Source organism: Saprolegnia diclina (genome assembly GCF_000281045.1).
Source record: "Saprolegnia diclina VS20 unplaced genomic scaffold supercont1.16, whole genome shotgun sequence".
Classification (NCBI taxonomy): domain Eukaryota; phylum Oomycota; class Saprolegniomycetes; order Saprolegniales; family Saprolegniaceae; genus Saprolegnia; species Saprolegnia diclina.
In genome coordinates, this window is record NW_008246083.1 from 548998 (window position 1) to 568862 (window position 19865).

At 61.5% G+C, this 19865-nt stretch overlaps 5 protein-coding genes across 7 annotated transcripts; 3 read left to right on the forward strand and 2 right to left on the reverse strand.

Moving 5' to 3' along the window:
• Positions 1-126: 126 nt before the first annotated feature.
• Positions 127-12236, forward strand: SDRG_06073 (the record flags this gene model as incomplete). Of its 2 annotated transcripts, XM_008611833.1 has the most annotated exons (22): positions 127-183; positions 225-356; positions 401-1504; positions 1557-1817; positions 1867-4828; positions 4873-5657; positions 5699-5991; positions 6042-7105; positions 7150-8142; positions 8189-8679; positions 8724-8868; positions 8917-9017; positions 9065-9355; positions 9408-9750; positions 9795-9894; positions 9941-10232; positions 10280-10570; positions 10617-11180; positions 11224-11369; positions 11413-11551; positions 11600-11847; positions 11891-12236. In XM_008611833.1, exons 1-21 carry the CDS (start codon positions 178-180, stop codon positions 11729-11731), a joined length of 10635 nt encoding a protein of 3544 aa, XP_008610055.1. In that variant the 5' UTR covers positions 127-177. The 2 variants fall into 2 exon arrangements, with proteins under 2 accessions (XP_008610055.1, XP_008610054.1); XM_008611832.1 differs by lacking the exon at positions 11891-12236 and having other exon boundaries at positions 178-183; positions 11600-11731.
• Positions 11773-14284, reverse strand: SDRG_06074 (hypothetical protein; the record flags this gene model as incomplete). The annotated part of the gene is made up of 6 exons (XM_008611834.1): positions 11773-12083; positions 12131-12823; positions 12866-13108; positions 13155-13444; positions 13485-13831; positions 13874-14284. The coding sequence occupies 6 exons, from the start codon at positions 14282-14284 to the stop codon at positions 11773-11775; spliced, it is 2295 nt and encodes a 764-aa protein (XP_008610056.1).
• An 81-nt stretch (positions 14285-14365) lies between these two features.
• On the forward strand, positions 14366-15867 carry SDRG_06075. Of its 2 annotated transcripts, XM_008611836.1 has the most exons (11): positions 14366-14620; positions 14665-14766; positions 14810-14857; positions 14906-14973; positions 15023-15158; positions 15203-15271; positions 15315-15362; positions 15410-15478; positions 15526-15564; positions 15613-15647; positions 15692-15867. In XM_008611836.1, exons 1-11 carry the CDS (start codon positions 14381-14383, stop codon positions 15774-15776), a joined length of 939 nt encoding a protein of 312 aa, XP_008610058.1. In that variant the 5' UTR covers positions 14366-14380; the 3' UTR covers positions 15777-15867. The 2 variants fall into 2 exon arrangements, with proteins under 2 accessions (XP_008610058.1, XP_008610057.1); XM_008611835.1 differs by having other exon boundaries at positions 15526-15647.
• A 338-nt stretch (positions 15868-16205) lies between these two features.
• SDRG_06076 (hypothetical protein) lies at positions 16206-17418 on the forward strand. The gene has a single exon (XM_008611837.1). The coding sequence runs from the start codon at positions 16221-16223 to the stop codon at positions 17379-17381; it is 1161 nt and encodes a 386-aa protein (XP_008610059.1). The 5' UTR covers positions 16206-16220; the 3' UTR covers positions 17382-17418.
• Positions 17419-17483: 65 nt separating this feature from the next.
• SDRG_06077 (hypothetical protein) lies at positions 17484-18796 on the reverse strand (the record flags this gene model as incomplete). Its single annotated transcript, XM_008611838.1, has 3 exons — positions 17484-17644; positions 17692-18364; positions 18431-18796. The coding sequence occupies 3 exons, from the start codon at positions 18794-18796 to the stop codon at positions 17484-17486; spliced, it is 1200 nt and encodes a 399-aa protein (XP_008610060.1).
• Positions 18797-19865: the final 1069 nt, after the last annotated feature.

Here is a 19865-nt window from a genome sequence, read left to right on the forward strand (position 1 = left end):
ACACTCAACTCTGCGTCGAGAACCGTGTGGCGTCTCTGCACAAAGGCGACGGCCAGTTGCGTGATTTTATCGCTTGCAGTTCGGTTTGTCCGGATTGCATCTGAGTTTATCCGGAAAACTAAAACCCAGCATGCGTTGGGGCGTTGGTTCCTCATTTTCGCGGTCGGCCAAGCGACGATGGAGGTAGAGGCCGATGCGAGGACCATGGCTCATGATGGACGTAGCATGCCAAGGACATCGTCCTCGATGGTCATGAACCATCGACCTTCCTGCGCCACGGCTGGCTGCCCGGCGTGGCCGAGCTCCTCGGCCAAGCGACCTTCCGCACGCTTCTGCAAGAGGCGCTGCCCACGCCGGTACGGCGCCATCTTGGATCGTCTTCTCATGCAGTATATGCTAGGCGCACTTGGCGGACGAGTACCATCCACCGCACTTTCATCCTGCGAGCATCGGCCTCAACTGGTCCGACCACCGCAGCAGCATGGACGTCGAGCTCCTCGAATGCATCTTGTTCCGGAGGCGGTCCGCGTTCTTGTCGGCGCTCGTGACGCCCAAGCCACCAACGAGTGTCGACCCGGACACGCCACCGCTCTCGAGCATGGAAAAGCGCACGCAGGAGGGCGCGGCCGTCTTCTCCCCGTCCAACATGGACCAAGAGCTTGTCGACGAAGAGTCGGTGTACATTGGGCAGAGCATCCTCCTCTCGCTTCTCGTGTCCCAGCATTGCCCCGAATCGCTGCGATCAACGCTCACCGACGTCTTCTCGGCGCACTGCAAGACGCTCAGCGAGACGCTCGTCAAGCTCCTAGCGTCGCCGTCGACAACGTGGAGCCCAATGCTGTTTCTCTCGCTCCTCGGCGGCCTCCTCATGCTCGTGGACGCCCCCGAGCTCGTGCTCTCGACGCGCATCGCGCTCGATGCGATCCCGCTCCTCGGCCGACTGCAGGCCGCGATTGTCGAGAGCGGCGTGACCGAGGCTTTTTCCCATTCCGACAAGCGCAAGGTCGACGACGCCAGCAGCGTCTTCCACCCGCTCAAGCGCCAGCGCACGACGCAGTACAGCATCCGGCTCGACGAAGGGCCGAGCAGCAGTAGCAGCAGCAACCACCTGAGCTTTGCGACCGCGGTCCAGATCATGCTCGACAGCGTCGAGAGCACAATGGCCGGCCCGACAAGCGACCTCGGGCTTCAACATTCGTACGAGTCGAGCACCGCGGGTCTGCGCTCGGAGGACATTGACTGCGTGCGCATGATCATGCTGTATCTGAACGTGTCGGGGCAGACGGCCAAGCAACTCTTGCGCGCGTCCAAGACCGCGAGCATGATTCTGCCGTCGTCCGTCTCGATGTTTGTCCAAGTCATGCTGTACGTGGCGACGCACCCGAGCCATTTGCCGCTCATGCAGATCGAAATGGAGATGGAGTGCATCAAGATGAGTCTCTCGCTCCTCTTTGAACTTCAAATGACGATCACAGCCGTCGAGCACCAGGAGGAGCCTGTCCAGGTAACGCCGCATGCAGCTCGACGAGGCTGATGCGATAGACTCTACGATTTAGGTGCTCCACGAAGACGTGCACCAGAAGCTCATGCGCTGGAAGGGCGCGATGGCCGTGCTCCTCTCGCTCGGCTGGACGATCAACACGTCGGGGTGGTATCGACTCGAGTTTTTCAAGGTCCCGCACGGCGTCCCGCACCTTCAGGACGCCAAGCGCATGCTCACAAAGTACATTGCGATCTGCGAGCTCCGACTCAAACAGCTCAGTGACACGCACGCGTATTTGCACCAGCAGCAGCAAATTCGGCTCTCCAAGACCGAGGTATCTCTTTGTATCAATCTATCAAGACTACATACACACCCTGTCCTAGTCGCCGGAAATGGCATTTGCGTGTCCGTGGACCGCACACACGTTCTTGTCTGCCAACGAGCTCGTCGACCATGTGACGCGCGTCGAGCCGTGGCTCCGCACGATGGTGTACACGCGGTTTCACAAGCTCTTTTGGCAGCCGCCGTCGGCGCACGGTACCTTCTCGGCGACTACGTTTCCGAGTTATTCGAGCTGTCGCCATGAAGTGCTCGCGTCGTGCGGTCCGTCGCCTGCGTTTTTTTGGCACCAGTTTTTGCAGCACGTGGCGCATGTGCAGACGCGGCTCGAAGCGCACTTGGTCCAGCTGCCACTGCCGTCGAATGCGCTGGCGTTCGACTGCCTTCACGTCGTCCCGCTCACGCCGTCGCAGGACGTTGACTTCGCGCTTGCGGCCGTGTACCCGACCGAAACGCGGCTCGTCCAAGCGCTCGCGCCGCCGTCCACGAGCTCGTCGAGTGGTGCGAGCCAGTTTCTGCGGGCGCTCCAGGACGGCCCGCTCTCGGAGGCGATGGAGACGTGGCTGTGCGACATTCGGGGGCCGCTGCGGCGCAAGGCGACGCCTGGCATTGCACGCGTCGAGCGTCTCGTGCTCAGCTTGGGCCTCATGCTCTCGGACGCGGTGGTCGCGAAGATCGAGAGCGGCATGGACGACGCGGGGCTGCAGCTTGTCGTGGGCCCGTGGCGCCAGTTTTGCATGTGGCTGGAGCAGCACGCACAGAGCCAGCCGTCTTCGTTGGCGACGCTGGAGGCGTGGTGCCTCTTTCTCCACCAGATTTGGGTCGGTCCGTCCATGGCGCTCTGGACGCAAGAGCCCTCGACGCAACATGCGCTCACGTCGCTCTTTGTGTTTTTGCGTGCGATGGCCGACACGCCGCTCACGCTGCCATTGCGTCAGACCGTCCTCATGCAGCGCCGCGTTGTCTGGCTCCAACTGCTTGGTCTGCACTTGCTCGCAGCATCGTCGCCGTCCGTGCCCGGCCACCGGCGCGCGCTGCACGTGCTGTTAGACGTCTGCCACCGGCCGAATGTGCTGCAACGCGCGACCAGCCGCGGCTGGCACGACCTCGTGTTGCAGTCGCAGCAGTGGTCGTTGCCGGCCGACGCCGCGCCACTGCTGCACTGCTTATGGCAGCAGCCAATTGCTTCTGTGTCGACACTGCGTCGGAATCGTTGTCAAGAAGGCGCGTTGCGCTTGCTGCTCCAGGCGCCGATGCTAAGCGAGGCGACGTGGGCATCGGCGCTCTCGATGGTCGCCGCTTCGAGCCCCACCAACGCCGACGTGACGCAACTTGTTGTCGATTTTCTGCGTCGAGTGGTCGACGATGCGACACTTGTGGAGAAGGCAACCGCGCTCGCACGCATTGCGCTGGCCTGGCTGGCGGTGCCGGACGAGACGAGTCCATGGCGCGACGCGATCGTCGACCCGCTCTTGGCGCAGCTCCCGCACTGGCCACTCGCGACCCAACGCCAAGTGCTCTCGCTGCTACCGACACTCTTGCTGCACGTGGCGCCCGCGTCGGCTGTCGTGCAGTTTCTCTTGTGCCTCACCGCGTGCCAGGAAGCATGCGACGCGCCGCACCCGACGTTTGTCGGCGGACGTGTTGTCTTGAGCGACGGCGCGGTGTACAGCGACCCGTCGCTGTCGTTCCAAGCACTCGACGTGCTCCGGCAGCTCTACGCATCGCCGCTCTGGGCTAATTGCGTGCGCGACGCCCTCGACACGGCACTACGCCACGACTACATGGACGCCAAGGACGAGGCCGTGATGGATCAACTGCTGGCGCTCGGCGCACTCATGCTCACAACGACTGCGATTTCACCTGCGTATGCGCTGTTTCCGGGCCAGCGCGTCGCGGCCACGCCGGCAGACGACGCCTCGATCGAAGCGCTGAGCCAGGCGCAGGTGACCCGCGGCGTCCTTCTCAGTCTGCGCGTCGATCCCAAAACGTGTCGCGCATCGGCGTCGTGCCTCTTCCTCTCGCGGTCGGTCGCATCGCTCTACTACACGACCCAGTGCTCGGTGGGGCTATTGGCGCTGGCGTCGCCAATCGTCGCGTGTCTCCCGAGTGACCTTGCCGGCCATTGCGCCAGCATCGAGCGGCAACTGGAGGTTCGGCCAAACGTCCTCGCCACACCGCTCGGACTCTGGTTGCTCCACGCGTTATGCACGCTTCTCGATCTCGGCCAAATTGACAAGCACAAGTGGACTGCGTGGCTCTTAGACGTGGCGGTGGCGCCGTCGACGATTCCAGTGCCGGCGTGCGTGCAGTCGTGTTTGGCGCTGCAACCACCAACGTACTGGCAGGCGCAAGGCGTGTACCGGTCGATGGCGGCCGAGTGCGACCGGATCGCGCGTCTCGTGGCTTCGACAGGGTCCTCGCCGGTGCTGAGCGGCTTGCGCATTCACCCGCGCCGGCCCGAGGTGGCGGCCGCTGCCTCACCGCACCGGGCATCGACGCGGTTGCCAATCGACGATATTTTGACGCCGACACTGCTGTCCAAGCTTTCCAACACGCCGCCGCAAGTCGCCGACTCGGACGACATGGCGCGCTTGCTCAACATGGGCTGGTCGGCGCCCATTTGCGCGTACGTGCTGCGGTACTACCCCGGCAACTTTGACGGCGCGCTCCAGTGGTTGACGTACGAAGGCAACTCGGAGGACGTGCACCGCCTCCGCGTGACGGGCGCCCAGCCGCCGCCAGACCCGCCGCTCGTGCCACGTATGCGGCCCGAGCTCAAGAACGCGCTCCTCTCGCCGTACAGCGAAGGCCACAGCGACGACTACTTCTATCACCACGTGCCAGTCGTCGAGGCGCTGCGGCAAGTGCCACGCGAGTGTTTCGTGCCCCATTTGTACCTCAAGGATGTCGAAGTGGACAATGCGGTGCAGCACCCGCTGGGGTACACAGTGCCCAACATGGCGCAGTGCAACCAGCTCGTGCATGCGCTCGACGTCAAGCCCGGTACAGTGTTTGTTTCAACGGACCGCAAGTCTCATCGTGTGTAGGCGTCTCGGTGCTGGACGTGGGCACGGGCTCTGGGTACTTTGCGACGCTCCTCGCCCACCTCTACGGCGACCGGCTCCGCGTCACGTCGTGGGAGCGCGACGTGCACCGCTTGGCGTACGCGTACCTGCACATGGCGCGCAGTGTCACGTCGCTTCATGGCGAGCCGCTCCGGCGACCGTCGTTCTTTGACGCGATCGAGTTTCGCGTCTGTGATGCGTTCGCCCCGACCGACGACTGCCATGGCGCGGTCTTTGACCGCGTGCACGTTGGCGCGTCGTGCCCGCGCGAGAGCGTCCAGCTTCTCTTTGAGCTGGTGGCCGACCACGGCATCATGGTGATCCCGATCGACGGTACACTGCATCGCATTGAAAAGACGGCGCGGCATTGGCACGACTGCCGCTGCCTCGTGCTGGGCGCGCTGAGTATCGAGAGCCTTGTCGCGCCGTCGGTCGAGCTCCTCGCGCAGGTGACGCCGACGCTACAGCACCGTACGGTCCACGTCGCCCAAGGTCTGCATGCGTTTGAAGAGCGGGCGAGCGCCGAGAAGCCGCTCGTGCTCAGCTGGAACGCCGAAGACCCGTACGCGTCACCGATGTCGCCGCACCATGCGTGGTGTGCGCCGCTCTTGACGCGTCACATGGCCGTGCGCATAGAGTCGGAGACGAATGAGCTCGTGCAGCGCGGTCTCTCGGACGCTGGCTTTGTTGTCGTGCGACTGGGCGGTGCGCGCTGCCAGCTCCAAGAGCTCTCGCTGGGCGTCAAGATCAGTGACGCGTCGCTCAAGGTCTGCGTCCTCTGATAGCCGCCTCTAACTTGCATCTGTAGGTGTCGAACCGAGGCAGCTTTGGCACAGCGTGCGCCAACGTGGCCGTGCGGGGTGGCGGGCGCTGGTTTTACGAGATTCGCATCGGCACGTCCAAAGTGATCCAGATCGGGTGGGTCCTTCCGGGCTTTGACCCCAACCCCGAAAGCGGCCTCGGCGTCGGCGACGACGCGTTCAGCTACGCGTACGACGGGCGGCGCAAGAAGAAGTGGTTTTGCGGTCGCAACGAAGAGTACTGCAAGCAAATGTGCAAGGCCGGCGACGTGGTCGGCTGCCTCTTGGACCTTGACGCAGGGTACCGCTCTCATCTCGTAAACGGGGTGCTCATGTTGTTGGACTGTCTAGGACGATGACGTTCTACCTCAACGGTGTCTCGCTGGGCGTCGCCTTCTCGGGCCTCGAGCGGGACATTGTGCACGGCGGCTATGCTCCTGCGTGCTCGATGGACGGCGGCGAGTCGGTTTGGTTCAACTTTGGCGCGACCCCGTTCCTGTACCCGCCACCACCGTCGCCGCCGTTTTGCGCGTTGACGCACTTTACGTACCGGCCGCTGCCGACACCGCCGACGCTGCCATTGGCGCGTGTCGTGTCGGTCGATCATGACGCAGGCCGCGTCGTCGTTGTTTGCGCCAACAACGTCGAGCATGTGGTGCCAATAGACAGCGTTCGGCCGATCGACGAGCCGCTGGCGTCGTGGATGCCGCCGTCGCTCGCGTCGAGCGACTTGCGCGCCATCAAAGAGTCGTTGGCGACGCACGAAGCGATCGCGGGCTTGCGCTACTGGCTGCTGGCGTCGATGCGGCCGTCGCTGCGCCTTGCCGACCAAGCGCGGCTGCTTGAAGTCACGTCCGAGGGCCGCGTGTGCCCCCAGCATTTGTGCTTGGACAACGTGCGGGACGACGACGCCGCGTGGATGCGGGAGACGATGACGTCGCAGCTGCAACAACGTCAAGTGCCCGAGATGATGGTTGTTGAAGCGTCGCGGCATCCGCTGAGCACGCGGCTGATCGCAGTCTCGGTCAACGTGTCGAGCTGCCTCAAGATGATCCGAACGCACCTTGGCGACGTCGACGCGCACTTGGAGAAGGGCCAGACGCGCGCAGCGTTCACGTTATTGCAGCGCATCACGGACGTTGTGCTCGAGAAAACGAACCGCGAGAGCGGCGACCACTTGCAGCGGTGTCGGCTGGCGCTCGACAAGGTGTACCAAGCGATTCGCACGGCCGACATGAGCTACCACCATGAGATGAATCTGCACCTCGACCACTTGATCTCGCTCGAGCACCGGCGCAACCCGCGGCCGATGCTCGAAAAGGTCATGGAGCTCAAGAAGGCGCTGCAGGCGTTTGAGGAGCTCGTCGCGCCAACCTCGATCGTGCCCATCGAGACGGTCCATGGCAAATACGTGGGTACGCCTCTCTCTAGCATGTAAAATTCGTAACCAAACGAGTAGGGATTGCGTCGGCCACGTCGCTCCTCGTCGAGTTTGACACGCGGACGTCGCGGTCGCACTGGAAGCTTGTGTTCTACGCCGACGCTGCGTGCACGCGCCGGCTGCCGTGGGTCCTGTCGCGCGACGGTCTCCGGCCATTTGTGGTCCCCGCGAGCCACTTTTACTACTCGTTCGTGCCCGACGTGGCCGCCAACATGACGGCCGAATGGGGCTACGCGTTCCGCGTGACGCCGTATCGCACAGCGTCGCCGCCGCTCTGGGCGCCGTGGCCGGTCGACGCCAGCCTTCTTCCGCGCGAGTGGTCGTCGACCACGAACCTCGTCGAGTGGCTTCAGACCGCGCTCGTCTACTGCCGCATTCCGGGCGCGCGCTTGAAAGAAGATGTCATGGCGTGGGTGCTCCGTGTTTTGCCGTCGTCGCTCGACCCGACGTCGGTGACCAAGCCGCTCCTCGAGCATTTTTTGTACTGCGCGCTGCCCGAGCTCAATGTGCTGTTTCGCGACTCGGTGCGCTGGCAGCTGCACAACCATCGGTACTTTCAAATGCTCTTGCAGCTCTGCACGTCGCTGATCGCGGCGCTGCCGTCGTACGCGCCGCCGTCGTACAGCGTCGAGGCGTTTGGGTACCACGCCGAAGTGCACCCGTGGCACGCCGACCTCGTCGCGACGATCGACGGCCTCCGACAACTGCAGGTCGCGCATGTCGTCGACGTTGCGCGCTGGCGGCCGGTCGTTGAAAGCCACTTTCACTCGCTTCGCGTCCTCAAAGAGGCGCTCAAGCAGTTTGAAGCGTCGGTCAAGTCGGACGTTCAGCGCTGGCACAAGAACCGGCGCGAGTGCTGGCTGCGCCAAGTCGAGCAGGCGTACCATCCGGCGCTGCTCGCGCCGCTTCTCTGTGTATTCAACGATACGCTCTCGGCGAGCTCGCGCGACGGCGGGTGGAGCTCGGAGAAAACCAAGTGGTTGCGCAGCGTGCACGCAGCGTGCACAGTCGGTACGTCTCGTGCATGGTTTCACCACGCGCATTTGGTTCATGGTAGGCGCGATCGCTCGGCAGCTGCTCGTGCTAGCAGGGTGCATTGACACGGATGCACACAGCCCGGCGTGGAGTTGCCAGAGCTACGACTGGCGCAAAGCGGTCGTCAACCTTACGAAGGAGCCGTTCCTTGTCGATACGCTTTTGCCGGCGGCAGCGATCTGGTGCGACGGAAGCCTCTTGCCGGACGTGGCCGAGTCGGCGCCGCGTGCGCAGACCATCTTTGAGGACAACGCCAAGCTCTTCCGCGTCCGTGAGGCGCGCAACGTGCACGTGCTCGGGTCGTTTGAGGATCTCGTGCTGCTCCGGAAGCTCAGCATTCGTATCCCCAAAAAGTACTCCAACACGCCGGTCGTCGCCGGCCTCGTCTTTGTGTACCACGAGAGCCCGACCGCCCACGACATGGAGAAGCTCCGCGAGTACGACCACTTTACGAGCGACAAGTACGAGGCGTACGTGACAGCGATGCGTCAGCAGCAGATGATTCCGCTCCCAGTACACACGATAGGATCCAAGAGGAGGCTTATGCAGGGTGTTAGGGCGACCCGATCGGCTACTTCGACGTGGGCTCGCCGCACTTTTTGCAGGGCAACAATGTGATCACGGTCGTGCCCGAGTTTGCGATCATGGGACGCGTCGTCGTCATCAAGCTCCTGCGTTGCTACAACATTCGCGCCATGGAAGGTACGAAGACGAGTCCTTCATTGGCCACTGCTTGAGATTGATGTGAAGATTTGGCCGACGCGGTCAAGCGTGACGAAGAGCACGGCGGTCCGAAAGACCGCGCGCTGCACAACCCCGTGTACCTCTGGTGCTACAAGCCGCACGAAGAGGTAGCGTACGCACGCAACTGGCTGCCGGACAGAGTGGGATTGCATAGTGGCTGGCGTATCCGCTGGACGTCGAGTACATGCTCGAGACTCAGTACCAAGCGTACTGCAGCGGCGAGAGCTTGGCAAGCCACGCCGACAATGTCGTTGTCGGCGGCGACCACGTGGTCGTCGACTTCACGCGCATGCTCATGCAGACGCCGAGCGGCGACGAGCTCAACAAGATGTCGACGCTCTGCCGCGTCAAGCGCCTCGTGGTGTCGGTGGACCTCAAAGTGAAGCTCACCGCGCACCACTCGATGGAGGTCGAGTACGTGGGGCTGTACGGCCTGGCGGGCCAGGTATGCTTGGCTTGTACTGCGCAACCTGGTGCGACGTCGTTTGGACAACTAGGCAGCCCAAGACGCCTACTCGTCCTGGACGCTGCAGTACCACAACAAGTTTACGAACGCCGTCATAAAGAGCGCGCCGAGTGGAGCCGCCGATCACGAGATCTACCGCGTCTTGAGCGAGAAGGCGCCCGTGTACGGCTTTCCAACGCTCTCGGCGTCGGTCGCGTTTCACGTCTTGTATGGCGAGATCGTGGTCGTCTCGCGCCGGCTCGGGCGCTGGGGCCGGCTCCTCCAGCACCCCGGGGCGCCGGACGCGTGGGTACTTCTCGACTCGCACCAGCCGTCCTTTTTTCGGATACCGCGGGCACAGGCCGCCGCCCACGCCGCCGTGCCATGGCTCCTCGGTTCGTGCGATGTTTTGTGGCGGTTGCTGATGACATGGAGCTAGACGTGTTTTGTGTGGCGCCTGCCGGTGATGCGTACAAGGGTGTCATCGTCGCGGACCTTCCGCACTTTGTGAGTACGACGCTCGTCGACGTCGTCAACAAGTAGCGCCTCTCTCTCGCGTCTGTTGAAACGAATGTGGCGACGTAGGCTGCGCGAAGTGCGGGGACGCTGTGCACTGAGCCTCGTGGCCAACGACGTGAGCCAGTTTTTCGACTCTGACGCGGGTCGCGTGGCAAGCCAGAGCCTCCAGTCATTCTCGCTGCCTGTGCTCATGGGTCGCCTGGACATTCTCCGCCACCTCAACCAGCGCCTCGTGCCGTACGTGATGCTGCTCGGGATTGGCTCGACGCTCTCGACGCAGCACCCGACTTGGCTCGCCGGTCTTGTCACGCACGCCAAGAGCCTCCTCTTCCTCGAGACGAAAATGGCTGTCTGGAAGGTACGACCATATCTCTCTCCTCGACAGGATTTGAGTGGAATGGGTAGAAAATCTGGAGCGAGTCGTACAGCCTCGAACGGTCGTCCGAGGTCGTGAGCATCAACCGCCACATTGCGTTCAAGGTGCGCCCCGAGCTCATGGCGTCGCGGTCGTCGCTCGACATGGACCGCCTCCGCGACGCGTACGCGTCGACGGTCTTTTGCCAGCTGTTTGACGAGCTCCGCCACACGCCGCCGGCGCTGCTGCGACGCAACGACGGCAAGTCGTGGTTTACAAAGTTCAAGGGCGAGCCGTCGATCGACGATGGCGGTCTCTACCGCGAAACCAACGCGACCATCGTACGTCGTATCTCGCTCTCTAGTTTTGGACAATCTTGTCATGTAGTGCTACGAGCTCAACCACGGTCTCGTGCCGCTCTTTGGGCTCTGCGCCAACGGCCAAAACGCCGATGGCTTGCACCAAAACACGCTCGTGCCCAACGTGTCGTGCCTGCGCTGGGTCGAGTGCTGTGACTGGTACAGCTTTGTGGGTGTCCTCATGGGCATTGCGACACAAAACCTCGAAGAAGTCTTCCCGATCGCCCTCGCGCGGCCGATCTGGAAGCTCCTCGTGGGCGAGCAGCTCTGGCCAAACGACCTCGACAGCTTTGATGCGGCGACGGCGCGCACGCTCGCCTTTTTGCGGGACCCGGCCATGGACCAAGAAACGTTTGACGCTGCGTTCCCAGACCTGACGTTTACGTGTCTCTTGAACGACGTTGTCGAGGTCGAGATATCGCCCAATGGCCGTCGTCGCCGCGTCGACTTTGGCGACCGGCTGGCCTATGCGGCGGCGCTCGAACAGTACAAGTTGCATCAGTTTGACGAGGCTGTCGGGTACATTGCGCGGGGCCTCCAGTCGATCGTACACGCCGAGCTGCTCACGATTTTTACGTGGAAGGAACTCGAGGTATGCACCTCGATGATTACGAGTGATTTGACATGATGGCTAGCTCCTCGTGTGCGGTCGACCGACTCTCAACATGGAGTTGCTCAAGAAGAAGACCGAGTACTCGCCCGATATGGACAGCCACGACACGCTCGTGCTGCGCTTTTGGCGCACGCTGGCGTCGTTTACGTCGGACGAGCAGCAGCAATTGTACGTACGAGTCAAGCTGTGTCTCCGACTCATGGCTGTCTAGTCTGCAGTTTGTGTGGGGGCGGTCCCGGCTTCCGTTCAGTGAAGTCGACTTTGGAACGTACACGTTCAAGCTCGTGCGCCACATGAGCGGCGGCAACCCGGACGAGTACCTCCCGGTGGCCCACACGTGCTTCTTCCAGGTGAGCTTGGGACCCTTTGTATCCTCGACTGCACGCTTGTTGTCGTAGCTCGAACTGCCCAACTACTCGTCCGATGAGATTATGAAGGCCAAGCTGCTGTATGCGATGACGCACTGCACGTCGATCGTCGACGAGGAGCAAGCGGCGCAGCAGCGGGACATTGCGCTCTGGGACTCGTAGTCGGTTCCATGAAAATACATATATTTGTAGTCGATCGCGAGCTAGTCGGCGCTGATGGAGATGCCGCCGTCGGGCTGGCGCTTGCCGCAGAGACCAAAGAACTTCATGCACGGCAGGTCGTAGTAGTGCTTCTTCACGGGGTCGTGCAAGGTGTCGTAGGCGGCTTGCAGCTTCTCGTACTTCTGCGGCTCAGTCCCGTTGTTGTACCGGAGCACGCGAACGTGGTAGGCGTGTTCGATCTCGTCGCTGCTCGCGCCCTTGACGAGCCCGAGCTTGGCGTACAGGTCCTTCCCGCGCCACATGGCCGCTTCGTACACGTCCAAGTGCGACCGCAGCGCGCGGCCAATAATGTCTATCGTTTGACAAGATAGTCTCGACCATCAAGTCCACCAAGGGTACCTGGACACGTCGCCCACGTCGCCATGTACTTTGCGCAGTACGCGGCCGCGCGCACTTGGACGTAATGTTCGCAGCGCTTTTGCCCCGGGTAGAGCTCGGTGCAAACCCAGTCGTCTTCGGGGGGTACGTACTCGATCTTGTGCGGCAAGCCAGCGTACGTCGCTTGGAGGCTAAAGAGAATGCGCCGCGGCCGAAGCCGAGCGCAGGACACATGGCTGCACGTGAGGTTGAGCAGCGTCTCGTTGATGGGCGCGGTTTGAAAGAGGTCGTGCTTGTCGAGGAAGGCGTAGACGACGTCGACAGGCTCCTGATCCTCATAGACGTCGAGGTCGCCGAGCTTCTCGGTTGCGGTGTCCATGACGGGCAGGTGGAACACGCGCGCTTCGGCCCGCGTGCAGTTGAGAAGCGGCATGGCCGCGCGCTCGAGGCGACAGAGCGCGTGGAGCCACTCTTGCCGCTCGAAAAACGTCCAGTTGCGCAGCGTGCCGTACCAGTAGACCACATCGGCCGGCTCGTCGTCGCCGTAAAACGGTACGTGTTCGCCGTGGATGGGGGCGACGTACACAAGACTCCGCTCCCGCGTGCAAGCAACGTCCAAGGCATTGCAAATGCCGTCCTTGATGGACGCTTGCTGCTGCGCGTCGAGGTTGTGCTGGACGCCAAACCGGTAGACGGCGTCGACCGGTTCGTCCCCTAACCGCTTTTCAGGAATCATGAAGGGGTAGGGTTTCCAACCGTCGAGCACGTCGACGTAGCCGAGTGGGTTGGGGTCCGACATGTTCATTTTGATGGGAATCGAAGCAAGCAATGGCGCCCAGCGACTGCACGTGACGTTGACAGAGGCCTTGAGATCGTGGCAGACGCGGTTGAGCAAGTCGTCGCGAAAGCCGGTTGGGAGACTGTGGGCGGCAGCAAAGGCAAAGACGTTGTCGGCCGCTTCGTCGCCGTCCAGCACCACGACCGATCCAATGGCGTTGCCTATATAGCGGTACTGAACTCTCTTCCTCAATGGACGATGACGCACCTTCGTCGTCGGTGACGAGGCGGTCGTACAGCTTGGCGCGGCCCCGAGTGCACGTGATTGGCGGGCGGTTGCAAAGCGCATCAAAGAGCCCGTGGCGCATCGACACTGTCAAGTTGTAGCGGCGTCCGAGAGCGTAGATGACGTCGGCGACCTCGTCACCGTCGTAGAGCGTCACCGCGATCGACGGCCCGTCCGCATCAAACTGCACTGGCGCCGAGAAGACGAGCACGCGATCGCGTGTGCAGTACGGTGAGACGAGCGGCTCGGCGCATACGGTTTGAAGGAGCGACCTAGCGGCCATCAGACAGCGTTCGACATTGTAGAACGTACAGCTGCAACTCGCGGTCAAGGGGCGGCTGCATGGCGGAAATGACATCAATGGGCTCTTGTCCGTAGTAGATATCGAGGACGCCGAGGTCGACGCCGTCCGGGCCTTGAATGTGGCGGTGGAAGAGCCTCGGAATCGTCCGGTCGCAGGGCAAGCGACTGCAGACGTAGCCAAGCACCTGCTGCAGCATGCTCTCGAGGCTGCTCCGTTCGGGAAACCACGGCTGAAGATAGGCAAACACCGCGTCCGGAGGCGCCTCGTCGTCGTAGATGGTGAGCACACCGAGCGACGACCCGTGGTCTCCCGTGAAGCCTTGCTGAAGGGCCACGGCGCGGTGTCGCAAACAGCGCTAGCGTGAAAATGAACCACTTGTCTATAGGACCTATCGTACCACGGATGCTTGGGCGCAAATGGAGCCAATCATTTGCCGTTGAAAGGCAGGCCCGAGCGTGTGCTGTCGGCAGAACGCAGCGACCGCGTCCGCCGGCTCGTCGCCGTCGAGGAGCTCAAAATTCCCGATGGACGCACCGTTGTCGCCAGTGATTTTGGCGGAAAACACGATCGGCGCTGCTCGGGTACAGGGCAAGGCGCTGCAAAAGGTCTCGAGCGCCGTGTGCTGGAACGCCAGCGAGAGGTTGTGCTCGTGGCGAAAGGCGGCGATCGCGTCAATCGGCTCGACGCCGGGCGGAACCGAGACACTAAAGACCTTGCCGTGCAGCTCAAAGCGCCTAGTGACGGTCGTCTCAAGTGCGTGGGCTACGAGTAGTAGCTGGAGTAGGACGATGAGCAATAGTCGGCGCATGGTGGACAAAATGTATCTTTTCGGTGTCGCTCCAAGATATTCGAGTTTGCCGTTTCGAAAAGTGGTCCTAGTAGCTCACGCGTGTACAGTACGACGATGCTGCCGGCACCGCTAATGCTGCTCGCGGTCTCGAGCTCCGTCTCGGTCGTCGCGTGCGTGAGCATGATGGTGTGCTTTGTGCTCTTTGAAGAATCGCGCCGGTGCGGCCGCCGCATCCTCTTCTACCTCCACGCCACCGACCTTCTCGGTGCCGTTCTATGGCTATTGACGCTCCTGCCCGACATCGCGTCGCCGCCGACGCCTATTTTGTCGACGCCGTGGACGTGCTACGTGCAGGTGCTCACAGGATCAAAGTCGGGACCTTCCGCAACCTCTTGTAGGGTTATGGACTGCAGTTTTGCGTGCTCTCGTCGTACCTCTGGACGACTTGCTTTGCCTTCCACTTGTACCAAATCCTCGTCAAGGCCAACAAGACGCCCGAGGTTGATCTATTGATTGTCATTTTGTTTCAAGCACTGCGACTAGATGTACGAGTGGCGCTACGTGTTGCTCGCGTGGGGGGCCCCGCTCCTCGTACTCTTCTTCGACTATCGCCTCTTCTCGCAAACGAGTGACTCGTAGATTGTCCTTATGTTTATGAGCCAGCAACTCTGTGGGTTTGAACTCATTGGGTTTGGCGGGCTACCATGGTTCGACGCCCTCTTCTTCGCCGTTGCACCATCCCCTGTGTTACGGTAGGTGCTGGGTCCGCTCGTGGAGCGACGACCAGTGGGTCCTCGACGGCTACGTACTTCAAATGCTCTTCTTTTACGGCCCGATCACGATGGCGTTGGCGGTCAACACGGCGCTCTTCCTCACCGTCGCCACCAAGCTGGTGCGAGCACTATAGCGAAACCCTCAAGTGGCATACCATCCTAGGGGCGGTCGACCGTCATGTCGACGGGCATGGAAGAAAAAATACGGTGGCGCATGATGGCCTACATCGGGGTAGACGTCAGCATGTTGACGTTGCTGTTGACAAGAATGCTAGATCTTCGTCCTCACGTGTGCCTGGGGCGGCCTCGGCCGAACGTTCCAGGTACGCACGTATCGACCCATCTGCGCAATATTGCGAACGCGATGCAGGTGATTTCCCCCGAGCACGAGATCAGCCCCGTCTTCTTGGCGCTCACGGCGTTCTTTGCACCGCTGCAGGTTGGATGAGCAGCTGCTGTCGTCATGTCAACACTTACTTTGCTTAGGGTGCACTCAACTGCGTCACGTACGGTCTCAACAAGCTGGTGGTTCCTGTACCGCTAGCATCTCGTTGCTGATCTCTGTGCATTTAGCTCCGCGAGCGCTTTGTGTCGGCTCTTCGGCAGTGGTCGGCGCTCCCACCAACGACCCATTTATGCATTGATGACGTAGGCGACAGCGCAGCGGCGGTAAAGGCGCTGGTTTGCCCGAGAAGCGCACGCTGGTCCACAGCCCCAAGCGCCTTCGAAGAACATGATGTGTTGCAGGCCTGCGACGTTTGTGTGTCGGCGTCATGTTAACACTGGCGCGATTCGGTGGATTGTCAATAAAGTGTACTGTTCCGGTCGTGTTGGGCTTGACACTCGGCGCTGGCCCCTTGCCTCGCTCGATCATCGCAGTGCAGCCTGTACTGTACAGGCCAGGAGAGGGATGGGCTACGAGTTGTCGCGACGCGACAAGTGCAGCGGCATCCGCGACGACTCGTTCATGCAAACACCGCTCCACGCGCGAGCTAGCGGTCGACTGCTGGACATAAGCAGCACCTTGGCGCGGTTTTGCGAGCCATTTTGCGAGCCATTTTGCGAGCCTTTTGCGAGCCCATTTGCGTCGGCGCAAAAAAAGGTGACTCACACCGCGCCTGTCGCAACTCACCGCCGGCACAGAATTGACTTTGCATTTGTATACTGTCGGATCGAGACAAATGCCACGTCGGTGGCGCGGTTGTGAGATTACCCTTTACGCTGCAGCAAGCTCGCGTACTCACAGCGACGACGACATGAGCGCGCTCCTTCCGAGCACGACCTACTGCTACGCGTCGCGAGGCCCGGCGTCCGCGTCTCCCTTGGCGGCAGCGGCGCTCGGCAACCTTGGCCAAGGCAACGGCGGTGTCTGCCCCGTGCGCATAGCGTTCGCGCTGCCGACAACGCTTTCGAGTACGGTGCCACTCAACGTCTCGTGGACGCTCTCGCTGAACGACCAAGAGCGCGTAACCACGCTCGCGATTGTCAATAGCTCGACGACACTCACGCCGACGAGCGCCATGGCCCCGGTGCAGATTGCGCAGTCGGCGCTGTATCTGTGCCCGACGACCGCGCTCTGCGGGCTCTACTCGGCCGAGGCAAGGCCATTGCCGTACTTGCCATCGCAGTCGCCGCTCAATTTTACCAACGGAACCGCTTCGTTCTTCACGCGCAACGTCACGCTGCCCGCAGGCGAGTATGCGGCGTTCGTAGTGACTACGGTGCCCGGCCTTCAACTGCCCAACACGTCTGTGCGCATCGACCTTGTGAGCTACACGTTGGTGCACGTTGTTGCGCCGGTCGAGCCGCCAGTGCTCTCGACGGTCGAGTATGTGTACATTGGTGTCGGGGCTGCTCTCGCTGCGCTTGTGCTCGTGCTTTTGGCGGTCTGTCTCTGTCGGCGCCGGCGTCGCAAGCTGCACGCCGAGCAGGTCATGGCGGCGTATGCGCGCGCCAACACCCGCGTCTCGAACCGACGACCAAGCCCCCGGCGCATGCTGTCGCTGCGGCAGTCGGGCCGCATGAGTCCGCGGCGAGTGCTCTCCCAGCGTCAGTCGGGGCGCGCGAGCAGCAGTCATACGTACCGCCACCACGGCTCGGTCATTCGCCTCGGCCACTCACCACGCACCCAAGTTCCGCCGAATCCGACCTCCATGTCAATATCGTTTTCGAACGAGTCCGACTTTGCCAACTTTGCTCTCTCGCCCTGGCACCACGGCCAGTCGGACATCTACAATCGGCACTCGGACAGCGCGTCGTCGCCCGCCGACTCGACCGAAGGCTACTACACCGAACCGTCGTTCGCGTCGTCGTCGCACGGTGTCACGGCGTACCGTATTTAACGTTAATGTACCCACCTCCAACTGCGTTCTTACCACAATGTATCTGCCAACGACGTTGGGAGTTGCGTACTTCGGACGATACACAAGCTGCTGTTGAATAGCTCATACTTGGATCGTAGCCACCGAGTTTGAGATGCATCGCTTGGGCGGTGTCAGTCGCGCCTTCTCGATATCGTCTGCGTTGTTGGCCTTGGTCGGCGAGCTCAGAATGACGAGCGCGGTTCCTGCAAGCACGAGGAGGCCGCCACCGAGCGTGAGGAGACCTAGCACAGCTAGTATCAGTCTCTCGTCGCAGCAAAGCGGAACGTACCGGGAATGGCTTCGACGTGGGCCAAGATGCCAATCACCGTGGCGATGATGGGCTCGAGGAGCATGACCATTGAGATCACGATCGGTTCAAAGTAGTAGAGACCGCGGACGTAGCCCATGGTGCCAATGAAATCGCAGACAAAGACAATGTAGAGGGCGACCGGAAGGCGGTTGGCGACCGGCGTCATCCAGCCGTAGAGACCGACCGCTGGGTCCATCGAGAACTCAAGGGGCGCGCCCGTACACACGAGGAGCGTGAGGAGGATGCCGGCGCCGATGAGGTCGAGGTAGTACATGAACACCATGAGGTCGACGTTCGGGCGGAGGCGCTCGGCCTGCGTGAGGTACAAGACGCCGCCGATCGCGCCGACAAAAGCCACGAAATCGCCCTCCATGGACGGCAGCGTGATCGGTGCGTTCGGGTCCGACGGGTGAAAGTCCAGCGTCGTCACGATGCCGCCGACAAGGCCAATGAGCGTACCAGTGAGCTGCGCGCCAGTCACGGGCTGGCGAAACAAGAGCTTTCCGAAGACGAGGAGAAGCGAGTGGCAGTTGTTGAAGATATACGCGTGGCTCACGGACGTCATGTCAAGTGCGCAAATGAACGTGCCGAGGAAGATGACGTAGCCAATGCCGGCAAATGCCATCGAGACCACATCGATCGTCGTCGGCAGCTACTCAGGACAGCAGCAGCATGTCAAACGCCATGACCGGGAAGAGAAATGGATACTAAGATATACCTTGAAGGAGCAGCCGCGGGCGTAGGCAAAGAGGCCCATGAAGAACGCAGTGGCCGTCATGCGCCAAAAGAGCTTGAGGAGCGGTGTGACGCCCGTCTGGAGGTCGAGCGCAATACCCACGGACGAGACAGTGAAGAGGCTCGCGGCGAGGATGAGCGTGCCCAGCCACGCCTGCAACGGCGACGTGTGGATCTCGGTGATCGTCGCCGACGCGTAGAGCGCGGTCGTGAGCGTGGCCGGGTCTTCTTCGAACGCGTTCGAGCGCGAGATGGACCGCAGGACGCGCGACGTCTCTTCAAAGACGTTCGACTTGGAGAGCGATCGGAGCAGGCCCGAGGACTCGGTGGGCGTGCGTGGTGTCGTCATGGAGCTAGAGCGAAGGCGGGTGCTGGCGCTAAGGCGGGTGCTGGCGGGTGCTGGCTGGTCCTGGCGCTGGAGGCGGGTGCTGGCTGGTGCTGGCGCTGGCGGGTGCTGGCTGGTGCTGGCGGGGTCAGAGTCCAAGTGACCGACGAGAGCCAAAGATTGGAACATTTGTGACACGCAAGTCCGAATTGAAACAAAATGTCCGAATTCAAACCTGAATATAGGGCCACACTTGGTTAAAGTATGTTCACCTGCGAGCGTTCGTCGCGGCTATGCATCGTAACGGCAGCGACACCAACCACGCGACGTTGAAGCCGCGCCAGGTGGTCCGACCCTTGACGACCAGAGCGAGCGCATGCCACTCGAGACTCCAAAACTCGACTAAGATAACGACAAGCCGACTTCACAACAATTTCAACGAATGGATTCAAGCTAGCAGCCAGTGAGGTCGGCTCCACGGGCGAATTTCGACGTCGACAGCCACCCAGCCACCTAGGAGCACCCATTTGAAGGCGCGTCTGGTCCGCGCCACGTCGGTCAAGTCTCGAGTGCTCGCCACAAGAGAATTTGTGGCGAGGAGCAGGCTTCATCGCTTGAGATAGGATTGCGCAACAACACTGGATTTTGCAGCGACCGGAGAAGGATCGGCCAGTGGATTTATGGCGCCGAGGGTATGCGTTTGGTGCATGGACCATGGACGCTGATACTACTTCAAAGTGGCAGGAAGCTCACCACCTATTTGCTAGACTCCAGCGCCCACACTGGTAGGAAATCGCGTCGGTCCACACACATGATACACCTGCTGCTGGTTATCTGCGTCGACCCGACAGATGGTTGACATTGCGAGTCCTGGCGCGTAGTTCAAGTCGACGATTCCATTTTTATTCGAATGCAGAGAAGATTTTAATAGGCCATCACACATCAATGATGTATGACCTTTCTTTATTGAACGCGGCTGCAGAGAAGCACGAGATGCAGTGAGCTGGGATCTATCATGGCTGACGGCGCTCTACGTCATGAACTTGGCCTCCAACAGTTCATCAGAGTGGGTCGCGCCCGCCAGGTATCAAAC